At 41.7% G+C, this 20,848-nt stretch overlaps 1 protein-coding gene across 1 annotated transcript in view; it reads right to left on the reverse strand.

The window, feature by feature from the left end:
- Nucleotides 1-20,848, reverse strand: part of STEEP1 (STING1 ER exit protein 1) — a 433,968-nt gene that overhangs the window by 113,003 nt on the left and 300,117 nt on the right. The window contains 1 exon segment of the mRNA XM_044057097.1: nt 19,156-19,245. Coding sequence (XP_043913032.1) covers nt 19,156-19,245 — 90 coding nt within the window.

Raw genomic sequence — 20,848 nt, forward strand, 5'->3', positions numbered from 1 at the left:
AACAAGGAAGATTTTTCGAAATTTACTGTAATGCCTAGCTGGGTACAGATTGTGCAGTCCCGCACTTGGAGTTGATGCCTGGTGGTAGCAGTGAGGAGCCAGTAGTCTAGATATGGAAACACCTGGAATCATTCAGGTCTCAGGTGAGCTGTGACCACTGCCATACATTTGGTGAACACCCTGGGGGCTATGGTGAGACCAAAGGGCACAGCTCTGAACTGATAATGACTGGCCCACAGCCGGAAGCAAAGATATCTCCTGGAACGCCTGTCCATCTTGATATGGTAGCACGCATCCTGAAGATCTATCGAGCACATCCAATTGTCCTGACGCAGAAAGGGTAGAATGGACTGTAGCGTGACCATCCAAAACTTTCTTTGTACAGACCTGTTTAGTCTGCTGAGATCCAGAATCGGTCTCCAGTCCCCTGTCTTTTTTGGTACTAAAAAGAACCTTGAGTAAATTCCAGATCCGTGCTGGTCTGCCGGGACTTCCTAGAAGGCTCTTTTCTCTAGCAGTTTTGAAACTTCTATTGCTGCTTGCTCCTTCAGATCAGGAGGAACATCTGGAAGGGTCTTCCTTGACTGTAAGGGGGGTTTGATGGAAGGGAATTTTGTAACCTCCGGATATAATGGACCGTTCCCATCTATCTTGTGTTAAACTTTGCCAGGCGTTTGGGTGCAGTGAAAGTCTTCCCTCGACTGCCTCCAGAGGTGAGCAGCCAGGCAACCCTTCAGGGATGCTGGAAGAGCTTAGAGAAAGATTTTCTGTTGCTCTGGTTCTGCGGACTCCCTCTGCCACCAGGGCGGCGTCTATTTTTGTTCCCCCCTCTGCCTCTGGAGGAAAAATAACTACGTGCATCAGGCAAAGCTCCCTGAGATTTACGGAACCACATTTTACCACTCAACTGACCCTTGGGGTATGGTCTAGAGGGAATGGAAAAACTGACTCCCACGGCAGAGAGAGTCTTGCCTTCTTGCTCACATCTAGTCAAAGTGTCTTCCACCTGTGGTCCAAAAAGAAAGGAACCATCAAATGGGGTGTTGAAGGACGCTCGAAGGGGTTCTGCAAAGTTACACAGCTGCATCCACGCATGCCTCTTAAGGGCCACACCCGTACCTGCAGCTCTATTTGCCCCATCAGCTGCATAGGAAATGAGCCTCAAGGAGGAGTTAACAGAATTAAGCATCGCTAGCTGGGAAGCTACTTTGGCTTGTGCTCCCTCAGCTGTTGGATCTTGGAGGGTATCTCTGAGCTCTTTAAGGAGATCCCTTTGAAGTCGGGTAAAATGACATAGGTAGTTCAGTGACCTCATGGAGAAGGTCGCTGAAGTGAACATTCGCTTCCCGTATCTGTCCATTGCCCTAGACTCCTCGTTAGGGGGATGGACAGATGGAGGTCTCCGCCAACTCTTTTTTGGTGGCTGCTGCTACCACCATGGCATCAACAGGAACACCTTTAGAAAAGAATCGCTTATCCTGGGGTGCTGTAATGAATTTACCAGGTCTCCTCGGAGTTGGTTCCACTGTATCCGGAGCTGACCAAGCCTTTCGAGCTACCACTGCCATGAGTGGATCGAAAGGCGGAGAAACCCAGGAGGTGGAAGGTCGGGAACCGAAAGCATCCAGAAATACAGACTCATCCTCGGTAGGAGCTAGGGGATTCCAGTTTCCCCTCTGCCTAAGCATTTCCAGGACGTCCGAGAAGGAAACATCTTTAGAGGGGGATCTCGGGGACCCTTCCGAATCATCTAAGTCTGTATCAGGAGTGACAGATTCAGGGGAGTCAATGTGCTTCCTCTTACAATTCTTCTTTCAAGGGGGCTCCTCTGAGTGATCAGAAGAGGCCTCGGAAGAGGAAGAAACACCCAACGGGGTGTCCTGAAGCATCAGTTCCCTACGCTTAGGGTCTGGAGGAGGAGCAGAGGTTGTCACAAGCACTACAGGACACAAAGCCGGTGGGGCTGAAAGTGGAGCTGACTCAGAGGACAGCACACTCTGCATGCCCTCAAAGGCATCCCTGCCACAAGGCAGAGAAAGCTCCAGTTCCGAAGAAATAGGAATCTTTCTCCGCACCGAGGGGGAAAGCTCTGAAGCCGATGTTGGGGCTGAGCTCACCTGCGCCGAATCTCCGAGAGGGAGAACGGGGTCGGACAAGGGTCCGATGCCACTCGCCCCCTCAGAGCCGACGAGGGAGCCACAGCGCCCAGATCCCTCGATGGAAGGTACCACCGAGGGAATTGGAGCAGACGTTGGAACCGAAGGAGAGAGTTATCGGAGCCTATGGTTCCACTAATCGAACCCCAACGAACTCTGGCTCCGAACTCATTGGAGCCGGAGGAGGAACATCAAGAGCCTCTAAGTTAAACGGCTAACCAGGGGAAGGGGGGAGGGGTGGGGAGAACTCTAAGTTAAACTAGTTCTACAAAAAGGGGAAGTTAACTACAACAGTAACAACACTATCGCTAACAATAAAACAGAAAAATATACTAGAAGAGTTAAATTCTAGAGAGAAGTGGATGGAGCCGATATCTGTTGAGGAGGGCTGGACAACAATTTAGCTAGTGCCTGCAACTTTAGCAACCTACTGACTACTCCCTCCATATCATAATTTAAATGGCTAACCTAGAAGAAAAACATAAAAATATTCAGTTCTACAAAAAAGGCACACAAGTACTACCTAGAAGGATATAGATAAAGAATATAGATAGTAAAAAACTAATAGGATAGCCTCTAATTTAAATGGCTAACCTTGAAGAAAAACAGTAGGAAAGCCTCTAAATTAAACAGCTAACCAGGGGAAGGGGTGGGGAGAACTCTAAGTTAAACAAGTTCTACAAAAAGGGGAAGTTAACAACAGTAACACTATCGCTAATAATAAAACAGAAAAATATAACAGAAGAGTTAAATTCTAGAGAGAATTTACACAAAATATTAATATACAAGCCTGAGCCAGAAAAACGACACCTCACAGCTGAAGCGGCAAACGAGATCTGGGTAGCTATCGCTAGGCATTATGGGATAAGGGGTAGCCTCGAGCCAATAAGCCGCTCTTGAGCTACTGAAGATGGCCGAATCGGAGTAGAGGATCGGCTCCGATCCCAACCAGCAAGAACGAAGGGGAGATAGACAACTTAACACCTATTTTTTTCAAATCTATAAATCTCAAGGAACCTTTTGCTTTTAAAAAACAAACAAACTACAAACCAGCGAAGATAAACCACAGGCCACAGAGACTTGGATCTGATGACGTTTATACTTAATATATGAAAGTGCTAATCTTTTTTTTTTTTTTTGCATCGTTTGGTGTATACTGCTAGTTTACTGGCTATACTATCTGTCAGAGTCTCTGTGGTCGGCAGTTTAACCTTTTGCCAGTTTTTGATCATAAAAGGTGCTGCACAGTCTGTCATCACTTTTACTTCATCTTTACACTGGGTGACAATGTCAGTAATCTGCACAGCAATCACTCTTCCAAAGGTTTACAATGTTTTACTTTTCAACAAGTCTTTGATAAGATAACAATAGTTATCCATCTTGACTTACCACAGAGTACCACAGTACTCCCCCCATCTGCAATTCTCCATGTCAGACAGGTACCAATAACATGGAGTGAGGTTCCATTCTGTACAGAATATATATTGTTTTTACTACCCAATATGACAGATTCTTCAGTGGCTGCCTGTACCTGCAGCAATTACTTGATCATAACTGCAATCAATCAGCTCCTTAGAGGTGCATGCCAACTCATTTGGGTCAATGCGATAAGACAGTGTTTCCGGGTGGCTGCATCTATCAATGTTTTTAGAAACTGTGGTAGGAGGCATTTAAACAGCTTTGGAAATATCCTCGTTTTGGGGACAAAGTTAGTTCTGCAATTTAAGTAAAGAGTACAATGCTAATGCAGGATAGAGAAATGCATGCAAAGAAAGGTAAAACTATGAAACCTCAACATCTTGAAAACTTAAGAATGCTTTGCAATCATACTAAAAAGCAAATAAATTAAGAAAAATCTATGCTATAATTTTTATTTATACATTTATTTAGCATTTGTTAACTAAGAAAGTCCGACTAGGACAGAGCCTATTTTCAGCAGGGGCCAAGGGAGAAATACTCCAGACTGAGGTCTTTGGAATAACTTTCATAATAATACTAAACACAACCTTGAAAAAGTTTTGGACAGCCATTAAATCTTACATTCCAGCCAAAAATCCAACCCAGACCCATCTCCCAATAACACACCACTCGAAAGCTTTTCTCCCCGGGCCTCTGCTGAAAATGGACCTGCGTCCAAGTCAGACTCTCCCAGCCAACAAATGTAAATAAAAATTGCAACACAGTTCAACTCTTATTTTATAGATAGTATAGCAATCCTTCGTCAAGGATTCCTCAAAATCTAACCCCAGCTATGTCCAAACAGCCACATATCACCACAACCACTTTCACCTTCAAACCTCTGCCCATTCTATAAAATCTACTCAAACTTAAAAAATGTTCAACTGATGAACTTCCTAGTGAGCACCTAAAAATATCAACCAACAGCACTGCCTATCCTGTCTCAATCCTTACAAACAGGTCAGTCTGGGAACCCCATGTTCCCTCTCACTGGAAAAAGTCACATTATCCCTCTGCACAGAGGAGGAAATTCAACAGACATTAATAACTTTAGACCAATAGCAATCTTCTCTCTCCCTACCAAAATGCTAGAAAAATGTGTTCAAAAACAATTGAGATACTATATCCTGCAAGAAGAACTCTTATCCCCTACACAGCATGGCTTCTGTCCTTCCCATAGTACTAGCACTGCTTTTCTAACCTATACAGATACTGTCAATAAAGCTACAGATGACAAACTAGTCTCTTCCTTATTTCTATACTTTTCTAAAGCCTTTGACAAAGTTTGTCACAGCAAACTTCTACTTCAAATGTCTTCACTAGGTCTTGCTTAGCCGAGGCTTCTGTGGTTCAAAATGCATCTGTCCAATAGGTATCAGCCAGTAAAATGGCACTCCACGCACTCTCCTTACCTCCCATTCACCAGTGGTGTAACACAAGGCTCTATCCTTGGTCTCCTCTAACATTTTCACCAACACACACTATACTTTCACACAACAGACCACCCTGATACAATATGCAGATGATTTACCTCTCATTTGCAAATCTGACAACATGGTACACCTCCAAAAAATTACTCAGGAAGCTTCAACCACCACTGAAACATGGCTTCGTAACTCAACTTATGCTTAGCTCAAAAAAGACCAAACTACTTTTCTCCACCAAAGCAGTCTCTCATGAAAAAGAGAAAAAAAAAATGAAGTCCATGCTCTCGATAACACAACCACTGAAGTCACTTCTCACGGCAGACTATTAGGGGTGATAGTGGATGACAACCTTACATTTGTCCTGCATATACAAAACTGCATAAGAAAAGGTAATCAAAAATTAAGGATGCTTCACAGCACAAAAAACTCTCACTTTAGCAACTAAAGCTACTCTTGGGCACTAGTCATCTCCTCCCCACTCTTCTTTAAGGCACTCCATCCTTACTAACTTCAAGGCTTCACAAAAGTTAAAACTTGAATAATGTTATAATAAAGTTGCTAAATTTGCAGCAAATACCCTTTTCAGAACCCACCACTGTATAGCACTGAAAAGCCTTAATTGGTTAGAAAAAACACATTCTACACAACTGTGTTCCCAGTCGGTCACTAACACAGTGACTAAACTCCTGTCTACAAACCAAGCAAATCTGCTGGGCATTGCCTGTCTCGTACACGGTTGCTAAGGCCTGGAATTCCTTACCTCTATCCACATCAGGTCTATACCCTCCCTCCCATTTTCAAAACCATTCTGACAGACTTCCTAGATAAAACCTGGCTCTGTTTTTGCTCAAAACTAGGTTAAACTATATCCCCAAATGTAAACAATTACCTTTTCATTCTTTATACCCTCCTTATCCTCCCTTCTCCCTTCTTCACTTATTTCCTTACTGCTACCCAATTCTCTTCCCCGACTTTCTTTCTAAATATAAAATAAGCCTGTTGATTTATTTATTTTACATTTGTTGACTGGAAGTAGTCTGAGCTGCAACTAGCCCTTTTTTCAGCAGAGGCCCGGGGAGAAAAGCTCCACAGAAAGGTACAATATAAGAAAGAGATTACAGTGATAATTACAATATTTGCTGGTATTTAAAAACATTATACAAGTTACAAACATTTAAAGGTGATCATTTCTAATGCAGATAATGTGAGATGCAATTATTACAGTAAATAGAGTGTTAGTTCTATAAAAACAGTTACTTAGAGCTGTTTGAGGGGAGGTTTGTAGGAGTTAAGCTAATGGACAGGAAAAGGCAAGTTAGATACAAAGTGACAAGCAAGGTAAGGAAATAAGCGATTAAAGCTGGGCTGAGTGAAAGCCAAAATAAGGGATAGTGGTCAACTAAGGGAAAAATTATATAGGAAAGGACAGTTTATGGGGGATGTGTACAGGGGCAGAACCAAAGTGTTTAAGTATTCCTTTGCAGATGATTTCAATTTTTTGGGTTGAGTTTTTGTCTGATTTGGAGTAGAAGCTTGTTCCAGGCAGTGGTAGGATGATAGCTATAAAGGTTACTACCCATTTTAGTCCTAAGTTTGTGGAAAAATAATAAGTCTTGCTCAGAGCTGCGAAGCGATCAAGTGGAGGAATAGTGAGATATATAGGAGGATAGGCTAGGGCAATGGAAGGGTTAGTATAACAGAATGTATAACCTGGAAGTGAGAGAAGAAGCTGATTGAGTAGTTCCAGACAGTAAGTATTTAAGGGAGACACCGTAATCAGTTTTTATAAGCATCTTGGGCAGAGAATCTAGCTATCTTGTTATAAGTGGAGTTAAGTTTTGCTAGGAGTGTGGTGTTGAGGTTTGTGAGAATTTGAGAGCCATGGAGAAGCCTAGGTAATAGATAGATATGGGATAGTGTTACTTTAGATTTGTTGGTGAGAAAAGTACAGTTTGTACCTACCATAAATGTAGATGTCCGATAGATATGCAACTGCAGTCATAACATATGGGTTGTCCTGCCTCAGGCAGCCCTCGGTCGGCCGGATTCCAAAGTCTGGGTCCGACGTCGGCTGATGTCGCATTTCTCTCCGACGTCAGAGCGGCTGGAGTACATAAGCATCAGCCGACGCCATTTTCTTCAGTGTTTCTTGCCCCAGATGCCAGGTGCCCTCCAAGGAAGGCTGAAATCAAATTGGAAGACAAAAACAGGATTCCAGACAAGTAAATGAGCAATAAACAGATACACCATAACAGATATCCCCAGCTAAGAGAAACAGGGATAGGAGTGGACCCTAGGCATAGAGGGGTATGGAGGGAGGGAAAATCCGACTGCAGTTGCATATCTATCGGACATCTACATTTATGGTAGGTACAAAACTGTACTATGTCCTTCAAGAATGCAACTGCAGTCATAACATATGGGTAGAATACCATAGCTTAGCTGGGGGAGGAGGAATGCTCTAGGAAAAAGATGGTGTGGCAATCAAACCCTGCAGGACTGCAGAAGCAAAGCCTGCTCTGGATCTGGAGTATAGAGGGAGATTGTAGTGTTTGGAGAATGTATGCACGGAGCTCCATGTAGCAGCTTCTAGAATGTCCTTAGTAGGCACCCCTCTTAAGAATGCTGTAGAGGTGGCTGTAGCTCTAGTGGAATGTGGTCTGACATTGGCTGGAACAGTCTTTCTATGAAATGAATAACAGAATCTGATGCAATGTCCACTCCATTTTGAAATAGTCTGTTTTGAAATTGCTTTTCCTTGGACTGCAGGGGCGTAAGCCACAAAAAGTTGGTCAGACTTTCTACTGGTCTTGGTTCTGTCCAGGTAGTATCGAAGTAGTCTGTGAATGTCTAAGGTATGTAACAGTCTTTCCCCCTTATTCTCAGGATTGGGGAAGAAAGCAGGCAGATGAATAGCTTGATTTAAAGAAACCCTAGATACCACCTTTGGCATAAAAGTAGGGTTGGTCCTTAATGAAACCCTGTCTCTGTGGAAAATTATGAACGGTGGTATAGCCATTAGGGCCTGTAGTTCCAAAACCCTTCTTGCTGAGGTAATTGCCAACAGGAAAGCAGTCTTCCATGAGAGAAATTGCAAGTCAACTGAAGCTGCTGGCTCAAATGGAGGTAGAGTCAGTTTTTCTAGGACAAAATTGAGGTCCCAGGCTGGCACTGGAGCCTTTCTTGGTGGTTTAATGTTCTTGATTCCCCTGAGGAATTGCCTTAGCAAAGGATGTGAAAAGACAGGCGGATCAGTGTTATATCTAGCTGAAATAGCTGATGCATGTATCTTTATGGAAGAATATGAGAGTCCATTCTTTAAGATAACTGCCAAATATTCCAGGATGAGTGGGATGTTCAATAATGATGCATCATGTCCCTTGCTGGTATTCCAAATGCTGAATCTCTTCCATTTTGCTGAGTAAACCTTTCTGGTGGATGGTCTTCGAGCCTCTGTTAGTATCCGCTGAACTTCCTTGGAGAGAGATAGGTTGAGATTATTCATGGGATCTCCCAGGCTGTTAGCTGCAGTGTCTGAAGGTTTGGATGCACTGTTTTGAAGTTGTGTTGAGTCAAAAGTAGAGGCCATTGGGGAAGGGCCCACTTCTTGGTGTGACATATGCTCCGTAGTAGTGGATACCAGTGTTGTCTTGGCCAGTCCGGAGCTATTAGGATTCCCTTGGGTCTCTCTGCTTTGATCTTTAGTAATACTGAGGTCATCAGTGGCAGAGGTGGGAATGCATAGATTTTTAGGGAGTTCCAGTTGAATGAGAGAGCATCTATTTTCCAAGCTTGTGGATGGTATGTCCTTGAGCAGAATTTTTGTAGATGATGGTTGAGGTGAGAGGCAAATAGGTCTACTTCTGGCCTGCCCCATGTCGAAGTGAGCTATGTGAAGATCTTCGGATGTAACCTCCACTCGTGTGGGTCTGTGAAATTCCTGCTTAGGCTGTCCGCCAGCACATTGTCTGCCTGGAACAAATTGGGATTGTAACTGAATGTTTAGGCTCAGTGATTTTTCCCAAAGATGCATTGTCAGTCTGCAAAGGGGGTAAGAATGGGTGCCCCCTTGCTTGTTTATATACCACATCACAGTGGTGTTGTCTGTCCGTATCAGTAAATGGCCTTGCTGAAGTTGGTGTTGAAAGGCCTCGATGGCATGCATTACTGCCAGCATTTCCTTTTGGTTTATGTGCAGATGTGTTTCCTTTGGAGACCATTGTCCTTCTATACACCTGCCTTCCATGTGCGCCCCCCATCCAAGGTCTGAGGCGTCTGTGGTTATGGTCTGTGTTATCTGTGGTTTTTTGAATGACATACCTGTGTTTGCCTGGCTTACCGAGGCCCATCATAGGAATTCCTTTTGTAGGCATGGAATGAGCGGTATGGTTGTCTCTAAGTTGTTGCTGTGCTGAGACCATAGGCTTTTTAGGTACCATTGAAGCTTTCTCATGTGTAGTCTTGCTAATGGAACCAGGAGAATGCAGGATGCCATGTAACCCAGGGCCTGTAGGAATCTCCTTGCAGTCATCTGGGTAAGTTTTTCCAAACCTTTGAAATAATGAGTTAACTTCTCTTGCTAGTCTTCTGTTAGGTAAGCCATTTGAGAGGCTGTGTCTAATTTGGCTCCTAAGAAGATTATTTGCTGGGATGGCTGAAGTCTTGACTTTTGGAAGTTGACCGTGTATCCCAGAGCTTGAAGTAATCGTATGACATAGTCCAAGTTTTTTGTCAACATCAATTTGTCATCCGCTTGTATGAGGCAGTCGTCCAGGTACGGGTAAATTTGGATCTCCTGGAGCCTGCAATGAGCAATTACTGAAGCCAGGCATTTTGTGAATACTCTGGGCGCAGTAGATAAGCCAAATGGCAATTCTGAGAATTGATAATGCTCTGGCCCTGCAAGAAATCTGAGGTATCTTCTGCAGCTGTGTCTGATAGGGACATGCAGGTATGCCTCCTTGAGGTCCAGAGTAATCAGCCAAGACCCCTTGCCCAGCATGGGAAGGAGTTGCTGTAGAGTCAGCATTTTGAACTTTGGTACTATGAGAAAGGTGTTTAATGCGGACAAATCCAGTATTGGTCTCCATTGAGTTTTTTTTCTTGGAACAAGGAACAGTCTTGAGTAAAACCCCTGGCCTTGTTCTTGTTGTGGAACTCTTTCTATTGCTTTCATCCGAGTCAGCAGAGAGATTTGCTTGATAGCCTCTGCCCTCTGGTTTTGTGGTAGGTTTGGCATGCCTTGTTTTCTTGGTAAGGTATGAAAGTGGAACCTGTAACCTCGGTCTATAATGTCCAAAATCCATTTGTCCTTTGTCAGTCTGTGCCAATTGTCTGCAAACAGAGATAATTTCCCGCCCAAGGGAGCTTCTATTTGTTCCCTGGTAGGTGGAAGTAGAGGAAAGTCATTGAGATTGTGGTTGTGGGGCAGGTGAAACCCCTGTGTCACTTTTGGTTTGCTGGCTGCCATTGTCGTCTTCCTCAGCCACGTCTGTTTTTACCCCTTTGAAACTTTTCAGGATTAGGAAAGGACCAGTTTTTTGAAGGCCAATTCCTACTGAATCTGGGGGGTTGAACCTGGAGGAAATCTTTCACCATCTGAACTGATTTTGCTTTTTCCTCGATGGACTTTAACACATCCTTAGCATTAGCACCAAAAAGCTTGTTCTTTTCCAAAGGTGCATCCAGAAGTTTTGCCTTTACATGATCTGGTAGAGGTTGATCTTTTAACCATGCATGTCTACGAATGACTGCCCCTGTCATAGCTGCCCTACATGAAGCTTCCAGTGCATCATATCCACACTGCAGGAAGTGATTGCTTACTTGCTGAGAGTTATGTACAGCTTCCTGCAAAGACTTCCTGTCTAAAGGATCAGGAGAGGCCAATGTTTTCTGTAAATCTTCTAACAGGAAATCCTGATATTGTAACATATGAAAAAGGCAATTCAAAGTTCTCAGACAAAGCAGTGGAGGTGTAAACCTTTTTACCCCATCTCTCTAATTACCTAGCTTCCCTGTTGGAGGACAAAGGATTTTTAGAGGTGGAAGTTGAAACACCTTTAGGTCCCTGGGAAATAGTTTCCAAATCAGCAGTATGGGACCTGAATAAATGGGAATGTGTTTCAGGGACCCTGTAATACCTGTCTGGCTTGGCTGGAGCAGGAGGGAGAGAGTCAGGGGTAACACTAGAGTCAGAATATAAATCATCCAAAACATCAAGCACAGGAGGAATAGCTAAGGGCCTGTGCTGGGGCTTTTTAAGGAAAGTCCGAAGGCGCTTTCTGGAATCAGAATATTCCTGGCCTTGCCACTTGAAATGTTCCCTCATAGTATGCAGAACTTCCCCAAAAGAAATATCCTCAGGAGGGGAGGCCGAGGGGATGGAATCCTCTGCATCCGAGTCCTCATAGGTCTGGAAGAGCTCTTCCTGGCCATCAGAGTGGACAGAGTCCTCAGAATCTTCATCTGAAGGAATAGGGTCAGAGGGTTCAACCCGGGGCCTTTTATCAGAAGGAGGCTGGGATCCTCTCTCAGGATGGGCCTGTGAACCTCTAATCATTGCAATTAAGTCAGCAGCCATAGTCATAATTTGTGTCTCTGGAGTAGGCTGAGGTAAGGCTTTAGCAGAAAGATGCTTGGTCTTGCTGGCCGCCTTAGCCCTAGTATAGGCCTTAATAGACATGGCCATAGGAGGGCTGGCAGCTCCACGTGCAGGAGTGACCTTATCTACAGCAATGGTCTCGGGCATTTCCTCGGTTTCGGTATCCGGAGGAAAAACAATAACTGTCGGAGTGATATCCGGAATCAGGGTCGTCGGTAATGCGGTGTCTTCGGTTCGGAGCGGTGGAAAAACCGTCTCAGGGGGAACCGGAGCACTCGCGGTAGGTTTTAGCGTGGAGTCGGTGGTAGACGCGGGCCAAGGATGTCGGTCCCGGTCTTTTCGTTTCTTGGGAGTTTGCGATGTCGGAAGCTCCGACGGCATTGTATAGGCAAATTTTTCGCCGAAAAAAACTTCAGCGAACTCCGCCCGGCGCCCGAGAGTGCGCTTGTTGAAGCGAGCACAGGCTACACAGGCAGAGACGTCGTGGTCCGGGCCAAGGCAAGGAAGACAGTAAGAGTGGAAATCCTTATGAGGTATTTGTTTACCACAAGAAAGACAATTGTTAACTTTTTCAGTAATTTCTGACATCGGCTGAGGCAAGAAAAGGTCCCCAACGGGGTACTTAGCTTTTTTTGACGACTTCGGAATCGAAGAATACAGGAGCTGACCGACCGGCACTTGCGAACTGCTTCTGCTTCGGGCACCGCGCGGCAAGAAAGACTGAAGAAAATGGCATCGGCTGATGCTTATGTACTCCAGACGCTCTGACGTCGGAGAGAAATGCGACATCAGCCGACGTCGGACCCAGACTTTGGAATCCGGCCGACCGATGGCTGCCTGAGGCAGGACAACCCATATGTTATGACTGCAGTTGCATTCTTGAAGGACATCTTTCCATTTCTGTAAAGGAGGCCTAATTTGTGATGGGTCTTCCTGATGCAGTTATTAATGTGCAAGTCGAATTTAAATTGATCTATAGTGACACCTAAGAGTTTGGTCGCCTCACAGTAAGACGTTGTCCTGTTCGATTCTCAGCTAGAGCGTCTTCTGTGTGGAGACGTGCGTAAATGGGCGTACCTTCGTTGAAGGATGTGCGTCAGAGTTGGCAACTCTGCACGTAAAAATGTACTGCCAATCATTAGCGGACCGGAGTTCTGCTGTGGCGACCCCTAACCAGGAAAAGCTGAAAGACACAACAACAAGTGACACCTAAGACATTGGTACTGGTTTCAGCTACTACTGGAGTTTTATTGAGAGACATAGAAAAAGTAGATTTGAGATGGGCAAGAGTTTTTGGGAGAAACAGAAGTTTTTTTTTTTAGGGTTTAGCACAAGCTGGTCAGTGGTAATTCAGGATTCCACTGATGTAAAAGCAGCTTGAGTCTGAGAGATGAGATCAGAGGGCGAGTCCGAGACAGTAATTACTCAGGAGTCATCTGCATATTGTACAAGAGATGACTGGGGGCAAGAAGTATAGAGTAGATTTGTAAAAATATCAAATAGCAATGGGCCAAGGATGGAGCCTTGGGGTACACCCTTTGTTATAGGGAGAGAAGGCGATAGTTCTGAGAGCCACTTCACTGATTATGATCAATCAGTGAGATAGATGGAAAACAAGGTGACAGTATCAGAAGAGAAATTAAAATTAGCTAGTTTAGCAGAAGTATAGAGTGCGAGACAGTAACGAAGAGCAAGGGATATAGTGTTAGTAAAGATCAGTGGACTGGTTGTACTGTGTTTTGAGCGGGAATCAATGCTGAGGAGGAGTAAGTAGATTTTCTTGTAGTAAATATTGAAGTGTCTGCTTGTGTATGCATTTTTCAAGCATTTTTGAGAGGGGAAACAGGATGGCTATAGGTCTAAAATTAGAGATTTCATGTGAGTTTCCATCTTTGTGGCTAGGTAAAGAGCAGAACTGTTTCTAGATAGATGGAACTTTAGACTCAGTAATAGAGCGGTTAATGAGGACAGATACAAGAAAGACAAGAGTATCAGCAGCTAGCTGGAGAAAGAAGGAAGGAATATTAGCAGAAGTGGAGCATGGTTTTAGTTTGGAGAGTATGGATTTAATATACGTGGTAGATACAGGTTGGAAAGAAATGGGTTCAGAGAGGTTGTGATTTGAAGGTTGGACAGAGTGATTGGAGTCTTTCAGCTAGGAGGTGATCTGATTTGACCATCCTTGTAACAGTTTCGATAAAGAAGGTATTAAAGATAGTGGCAGTGTCTTCAGGTGTGTTATTTGGGTAGGGGATTGGGGGAGGAAGGGTTGCCAAGGTGCAATATTTGGTTGACTGAATTCCAGAACTTTTTGGGATTTTATCTTAGAGTTGTAGGAGGGTTAAAGTAAAACTCCTTTTTATTCTTAGCAATTTGTTTTTTTTGTGCGTTTTTAAGTTCTCTATACTTTTGCCAGTCAGAAGGGAGTTTAGACTTTATCCAGGTTTTTCACAGCCTGTCCCTATTTCTCATTAGGGAGCAGGTTGTCTTAGACAGCCATGGAGATATTCTGGATTTTATTCTAGCAGTACGAAGGGGTGCAAGGGAGTTTAATATATCAAAAAGATAATGTTAAAAGATTGGACTGCTTCATCTAGAGTAAGTTCTTTAAGCTGGCTCCAGTTAATTCTTGAAAGAAGGGTGTTACAAGTTTCTGGGGAGAAGCTGGACAGTTTGACAAGTAATGTATCTATGAGGTCTGGTGAAGTGAGGGGTAAATGTAGTAACTTTTATAGGAGAGTTATCACTAAGGTAGTTGGATAAGGTTTCAGTGTTGTGATATATAGTGAGGTCCGAGAGTAGTATCCAGTCATTTAGAGTACTAGGAATTTGAGAGTTGTTAAAGTGTGCAGGTTCGGATATAAGTTGTGTAAAGCCATGTAAGTTAATGTGAGAGTTAGAGTTAGGGTCATTTAGAGCTAGCCAATTTATATTTACATCACCAAGGAGGACAATTTCATTTGAGTAGTGTTCTGTAAGATAAGAGAGTAAGTTTTCTAGTAGAGGAGTATTTTCCCCTGGAGGAATATAAATTGCTACTACAGTGATAGTAATGAAGTTGTTTGGCTTGAAGTTAACTGCCATGATTTCTGCAGGAGAAAGATGGGATGGGTTCTTTAAGATGAGTGAAAGTTAGATGGTTACAGTAGATGAGAGCAACACCGCCCCCTTTTTTTGGGCGATCAAGGTTAAGTATATTGTACCTTTGGGGAAGAATGCCTCTATCTGGGATAGACTGTTTCAGCCAGGTTTCGGTAAGGGCAATGACATCAGGGGTATGGTTAGCAACCTAGGCATGGAAATCACTTGTTTTATTGAATATGCTTGATATTCATTGAGAAAAATAAGATGTGGTTTTTGGGTGTGATGGGAACATGCTGGTTTGGAGGGACAGATATTTTTGGGGAGGGAGGGTGTGAGAGGACCAGGATTGGGATGGTATCTCCTGATAGGAGGAGGTACATAGGAAGAAAGGAAGACTTTAGTTTGTATATATAGCAACAGAGGTATTTGACTTTGTATTTAGAATACATAATGCTGAAGGGAGAAATTTTGATCCTTGGAAGAAATGTATCTAGGGGGAATACAGAAGAGGTAATATATATGGATTGTTGCAGAGAAGAGAAGGCATAACCTTGAGAGTTTGCAGGGCTATCGAAGACTGGTTTTAAATAAGGATGGAGAGCAGAACCTAACTTGAGATGAGAAATAAAGGTGGCAGATAGCAAATAATAAAAGGTGAGAGAGTTATTTTGGGAGTTAAAAGAAGTGAAGTAGCAGTTGGGTTAGTTAGTAGTAAATCAAAGATTACAATGTAGGGCTTACGTTAGCCAGTAGAGGGAGTTGGAGTATAAACAGAATTGGGATCTATAAAAGATACAGATGAAAGTAGTGAGAGTGAGGAGGGGAGAACAGTTATTTGGTGGACAGGAAGAGGTCTATCTATGGATAGGTATAAAGGAAATATGGGGGTGGGTGGGAATGGAAGCGAAGTGTACCCGAGCATAGCGAGAGCGAACGAAGCAGGGCTAGTCCCAAGCCTCAAGCTACAATAACAAAGTAGTCTGTCATTAGTGAAGAAAGAACAGTGGGGGGTCAGGCTGGGAGGACAGCAACTGAAGGTTGAAAGAAAGAAGCAGCAAGAGTAGTAGCTACAGGTTACCAAGAAAGTCAGAAGTAGCAAAGGGAAGGAGATCCACAACAGTCCAGGACAAGAATAGAGGGAAAGCTAAGATGTTAAGTCAGATGGAGAAAGGAATATTATGGAAGGTCCCCAGAGACGAGGAAAGGAACAGTCATAAGGACCTTGCAACTAGGAATAGGGTTAGTGAAGAGACAGGTATAAAGTAAAGGGCAACGAGTAGGGGTTTGAAGTTTGGCTGCTGGCGACCCTATTTGGGAGCGGACTCTAACCAAAAGCAATAGAAGTAATGTACTAAAGAGTAGCGTCAACTACACATACTTTAATTCTTTCCTTTTTATTATTAGGGTAAGTTGGTAAGGATTTGTTCCAGGTCTGCGCAGGAGAACAGATGTTTGAGAGGTAGAACACTTCCAGAAAGGCAGCTTCAGTGAGCAGTAGGCAGAAAAGACTAAGATATAGAATGAGGATAATTAGTGGTAGAATAGTAATTTCTCCCTTACTTCATACTGCACTTCCTATGTGTATTACACTAACTTGTCTAACTTCTCTATAAACTGTCTAAAATGTCTGTAACTATTAAATGACTATCATATAACTTGCATCAATCCTTAACCAATGTTTCTATGTCTAATTTGTTATAATTTAAACTGCAGATTTGTTGTTTTATTTTTGAAGACTGTACAATTATTGTTCTTAAAATGATTTGTAATAATTTGGAGTTTTTATCCCCAGGCCTCCACTGAAAATGGGCTTCTACCTAATCGGACTTTCCGGGTAATCGAATATCAGTAAATATGTAAAAGGTGTAAAATCAGACAAACGTTGGATGGGCACTTATGTTCTATGATTGCTCTGAACTGAAAGTTTATTGGGAAAATATTTACAATATGTTACAAGCATTATTCACTTATTTTTCTAAAAATAGATCTATGTTTTTTTCAACACTTCAATATCTACTTGTTTTAAAAAAATAAAACTTTCTATATTCTGGTCAATATTAGCAGTAGCCAGAAAAATCATTACCAGGAATTGGATTTCTGAATCCCCTCCATCTTTTACAGAGTTTAAAACTGGTACAATTGACCTATGTCATTTAGGAATACTAACCGTCAAATCTCGAACAACTCGTGGGTGTGTTTACAAAATCTGTTAAAAAAATAATACACTGTTCATGATAATTTGAAATGTTTGTTTACAAAAGTAGATTTACTTGCAAATACCTTTATTTTAGTTATGTTATTTATTTGAATATATTTTATCAATTGTATATTAAATCTCATGATCATTTAATACATGAAAATCAATAAAATTGTTTTAAAAAAAAGTCAGTGAATAAAGTGATTTGTCATCAGATCTAACTGAATTCATTCTACCAAGTCCATCACTGACATTAAGCCAGACAGCAAACATATGTCTATTTATCAAATCCTTTTGCAAAACCTTGTGCATCTTTGTTCCCCACCCACAGTTGTTCTTGTTGCCAGAACATTTTGTTCACCAACAGCAGCTCTGAATGAAGTGATCATCAATTCAGCCATGGCCCAGCTCACCTGTTTACTCTCTAATGCCAAACGACAGTCTGCTGGCAAATATGTTGACTTAGCATCAACTGGCTTGGAGGCATTTTAATTGTTGCATACTTTTAAGTGCAAAATGCAAACCAACCACTGTGAAGCTGAGGTTTTAAAAGCTCAGAGTAGAATGGGTCACTGCCTTCTGATAATAGTCACCTCTCATATGGGGTAGTGGGGGCAAGCCAAAAATTCATGGGGGTTAGCAGCTCATAAACAGTTCAAAAGCTCAGGTAACCAGGTGCAATGCTGCAAAATTATGAACAAAAATGGAAACATCTTTATTAAACCACTTATGACATAAGCAATCATACATTAATATATATGAAGACAAACCACACAGAGACAATTCTAGCTGCAAGCATTTTTCATCACTAGCAATACTGACACAATCTGTCATTAGTGATAATTCAATAAAGATGTTTAAAAAAAAAAAAAAAAAAAAAAAAATCGGGAACAAAAATGGAATCCCAAATATATTAGCAAGGGAATGTAATGTTTTAGAAGGCCTGACTAACCCAAGTGGGATACAACTCAGTAAAAACAGCAGTAGACAGAACCTAGAAAATGGAAAAAATGCCCTGGATGGAATAAAACAAACCTGCAAAGCGAGTCATTTAAAAATGGCAGAATGTTAAAATTGCAATATAAAAGGGAGGAATAGCTGTGAATACTTAAAGGTATGGCACACCTGCGGCAAGATTCCAAACGGAAACATAGGGGTGACATTTTCAAAACCCAGAACACATTATGCAAAAGAACTTAGACTGTGGGACTTCTGCTAACAAAAAAAAAAATCACATGGAGGTGCACGACTTCTGCCCATTACATTTTTTACACTTTGTATTCATGTTTACTACTAAAAAATAAAACATAGCTAGTAAAAAAAAAAAAAAAAAATCTATTTTATATGAACGAAGTTTTATAACTTCGAATACCATATGATCGACACCATATGGTCATAGTTATAAAACTTTGAATAGTTATATATATAAAAAAAAAGGACAAACAAAAAAGTAAGCAAGCCCCCCTGCACCGCCACACTCCCCCACTCTTTAAATATACCAACTCCAAGATCGTACTACAGTGCAGTAAAGGGTAGTCTTCCCTTTACCGCATTATGGTGCGGTCTCGGAGTTGTTATATTTAAAGAGCGGGGGTGTGGGGGTGCAGGGGGGCTTGCCCCCTGTCTACAACTCCTGAGTTTAGGGTTTATTCTTTTATTTTTTTTTCACTATTTGAAGTTTTATAACTTCGACCATACGGTGTTGTCGATCATATGGTATTCAAAGTTATAAAACTTTGTACATATAATATAGACCACTAAACAGTTTGCAATTAAAATGTCAGCTTAGTTGCATTTTCAAATTGAACATACACTGTTTACCATGAAGTACTTAGAACTAAACTTCCATGCACACATTTTATATTATTCTCATGAACCAGTTCTAAACACCAAGTGGAATAAAGCAACACCTTTTAAACTCCCCCAATGAAAACCGCTATTTTGAACTGTACATTAATAAAAGTCTAAATGCATTAACATATTGGTCAGTTGCATCCTTTGTTAGTGCTTTGTGAATTTAAGCCTCACCTTTACTGGAAGATGTACACTATACAGATGGCCTCCCTTATTCCTAAAAAACTTTAATAACGCAAAGCCAATTAAGATGACGTGTACTACAACTTAAAAGAAAACCATAAGCAAGGTAGGCAGAAAATCAAGAACACTGATCAATACACACATGCATATGAAAAGACTGCGACCCCTAGTTAGAACAGAAACCTTACAACTTACCGCTTCAATTTCTTCCTCCTCCTCATCAATGGTTGACACAGTGACAGAGCTGAATTTGCCCATGTCCTTTGTTCGTTTTGTCATCATAACCTGTTTCAAAGAAAAAAGCTACTTATTAACAGGAAAAAAAAAGAGTCTTTTACCAGAAATGCTCAAACTTGCACGCACACACACACATATATGTACATATCTATATTGCTGTGCTATGTTTCAGTGATCATATCAAATGGCATTTATGAAATGCACCTAAAAGCAAAAATATTCCCTGCAGACATTTTTCTAATATCAAGTACTCGTAGAAACCAAGGTCAAAACAATCATTGGAAACATGTTTTCTGATATCACCTAATGGTATTGTTGCTTGGCTGATAAACTGGCATAACCCATTAAACCTGGCAATGTAGAAAGAGACTGGCAGCAAAATAATGGCCACTTAAACGTACACAATGTTTTCCTTCTGCTTGCACACCTCCACAATGTACAGTGACCACACACAACTTTTTCATCCAGCCAAACTGCTTTTTATGTTCATAAGAAGCTACTAACCATGCAGTCCAGGAGACTATTAAGGCTAATCCAAATTCCCAAAGCACTGTCTGGTTAAGTGACTTGGTCAAGTTCACACATTAGGCGATTGAAGGCTGGAGGAACCAAACCCTGTACCAAAGGAAGTAGCTCATTAACAGTTTATAGCTTTAATCTTCTGTACTGCCACAAAACTATATTGCTCTTAACAGTTCCACTAGAAGGATGCGTAAATGCTCGTGAAGTCCATTATTCTTCTTTTACCTGAAAAGACTTTCACATATTTACCATGCTAAACTGTTAAAATTAAATGCATTCAGAGATCTTTGGCCTAGCTAATCTGTGTCAGACTTAAATCATCTGCACAGCTTTGCTGATTCATGCCTGGCTAAACACATATGAACCACTCCACAAGGCAACAGAATTCCCCTGCTTTAGAATGAAAAGATCTGAGGACAGGATAAAAAGCTGTGTAACAGATATATTTTCCTTGTATCCGATGAAAAACAGGATGCTTCTCTGATTAATGTAGTGCTAGAGTTATACTTATTTAATTTTTACTTTTAATGATGTGAATACACTGGTCCAAACACCCTTTTCAGGCATGGCTCAGGAAAGAAGGCATCTAAAAAAGACAATCTTGCATAACAGCTTGAAATGATTATACAACGATGTACAAATACAAACCCTGAGGACTAAAGTCAATGTACAACATGCTACAATGAACGTATACAGCAACATAAAGAGGGCATGCAACTAAAACAGTAGTTAGAAAATATTACACACATATATATATATATATATATATACATACACACACACACACCTACACGTACATATACATACTTAAAAAAGCAACACCCAAATGTTGACATGCTCAACACTAACAGAAAAAAATTAAAAAAAAAAAATGCAATGTGCATGCTCTAAGACATAACATGCAACTTTAAAATCTTTTTTGCAACATACAAGTCCCACTGCACCTCCTCCACCCATGTGGGTAGCACAGCCCTTACACCAAACTGCTATTTATGCATTCTAATTCTGCAATTACAATTCTGAGTAAAGGCGGTATTCACAAACCCCAATAATGTAGCCATCTCATACAACTACTGAACACTTGTTTTGTCAACCAAAGTGTATTGACAAAACAGATGATGGCCTTAAA

This window comes from Protopterus annectens, chromosome 15.part0 (genome assembly GCF_019279795.1).
Source record: "Protopterus annectens isolate FY-2018-M chromosome 15.part0, PAN1.0, whole genome shotgun sequence".
NCBI classification, from domain to species: domain Eukaryota; kingdom Metazoa; phylum Chordata; order Ceratodontiformes; family Protopteridae; genus Protopterus; species Protopterus annectens.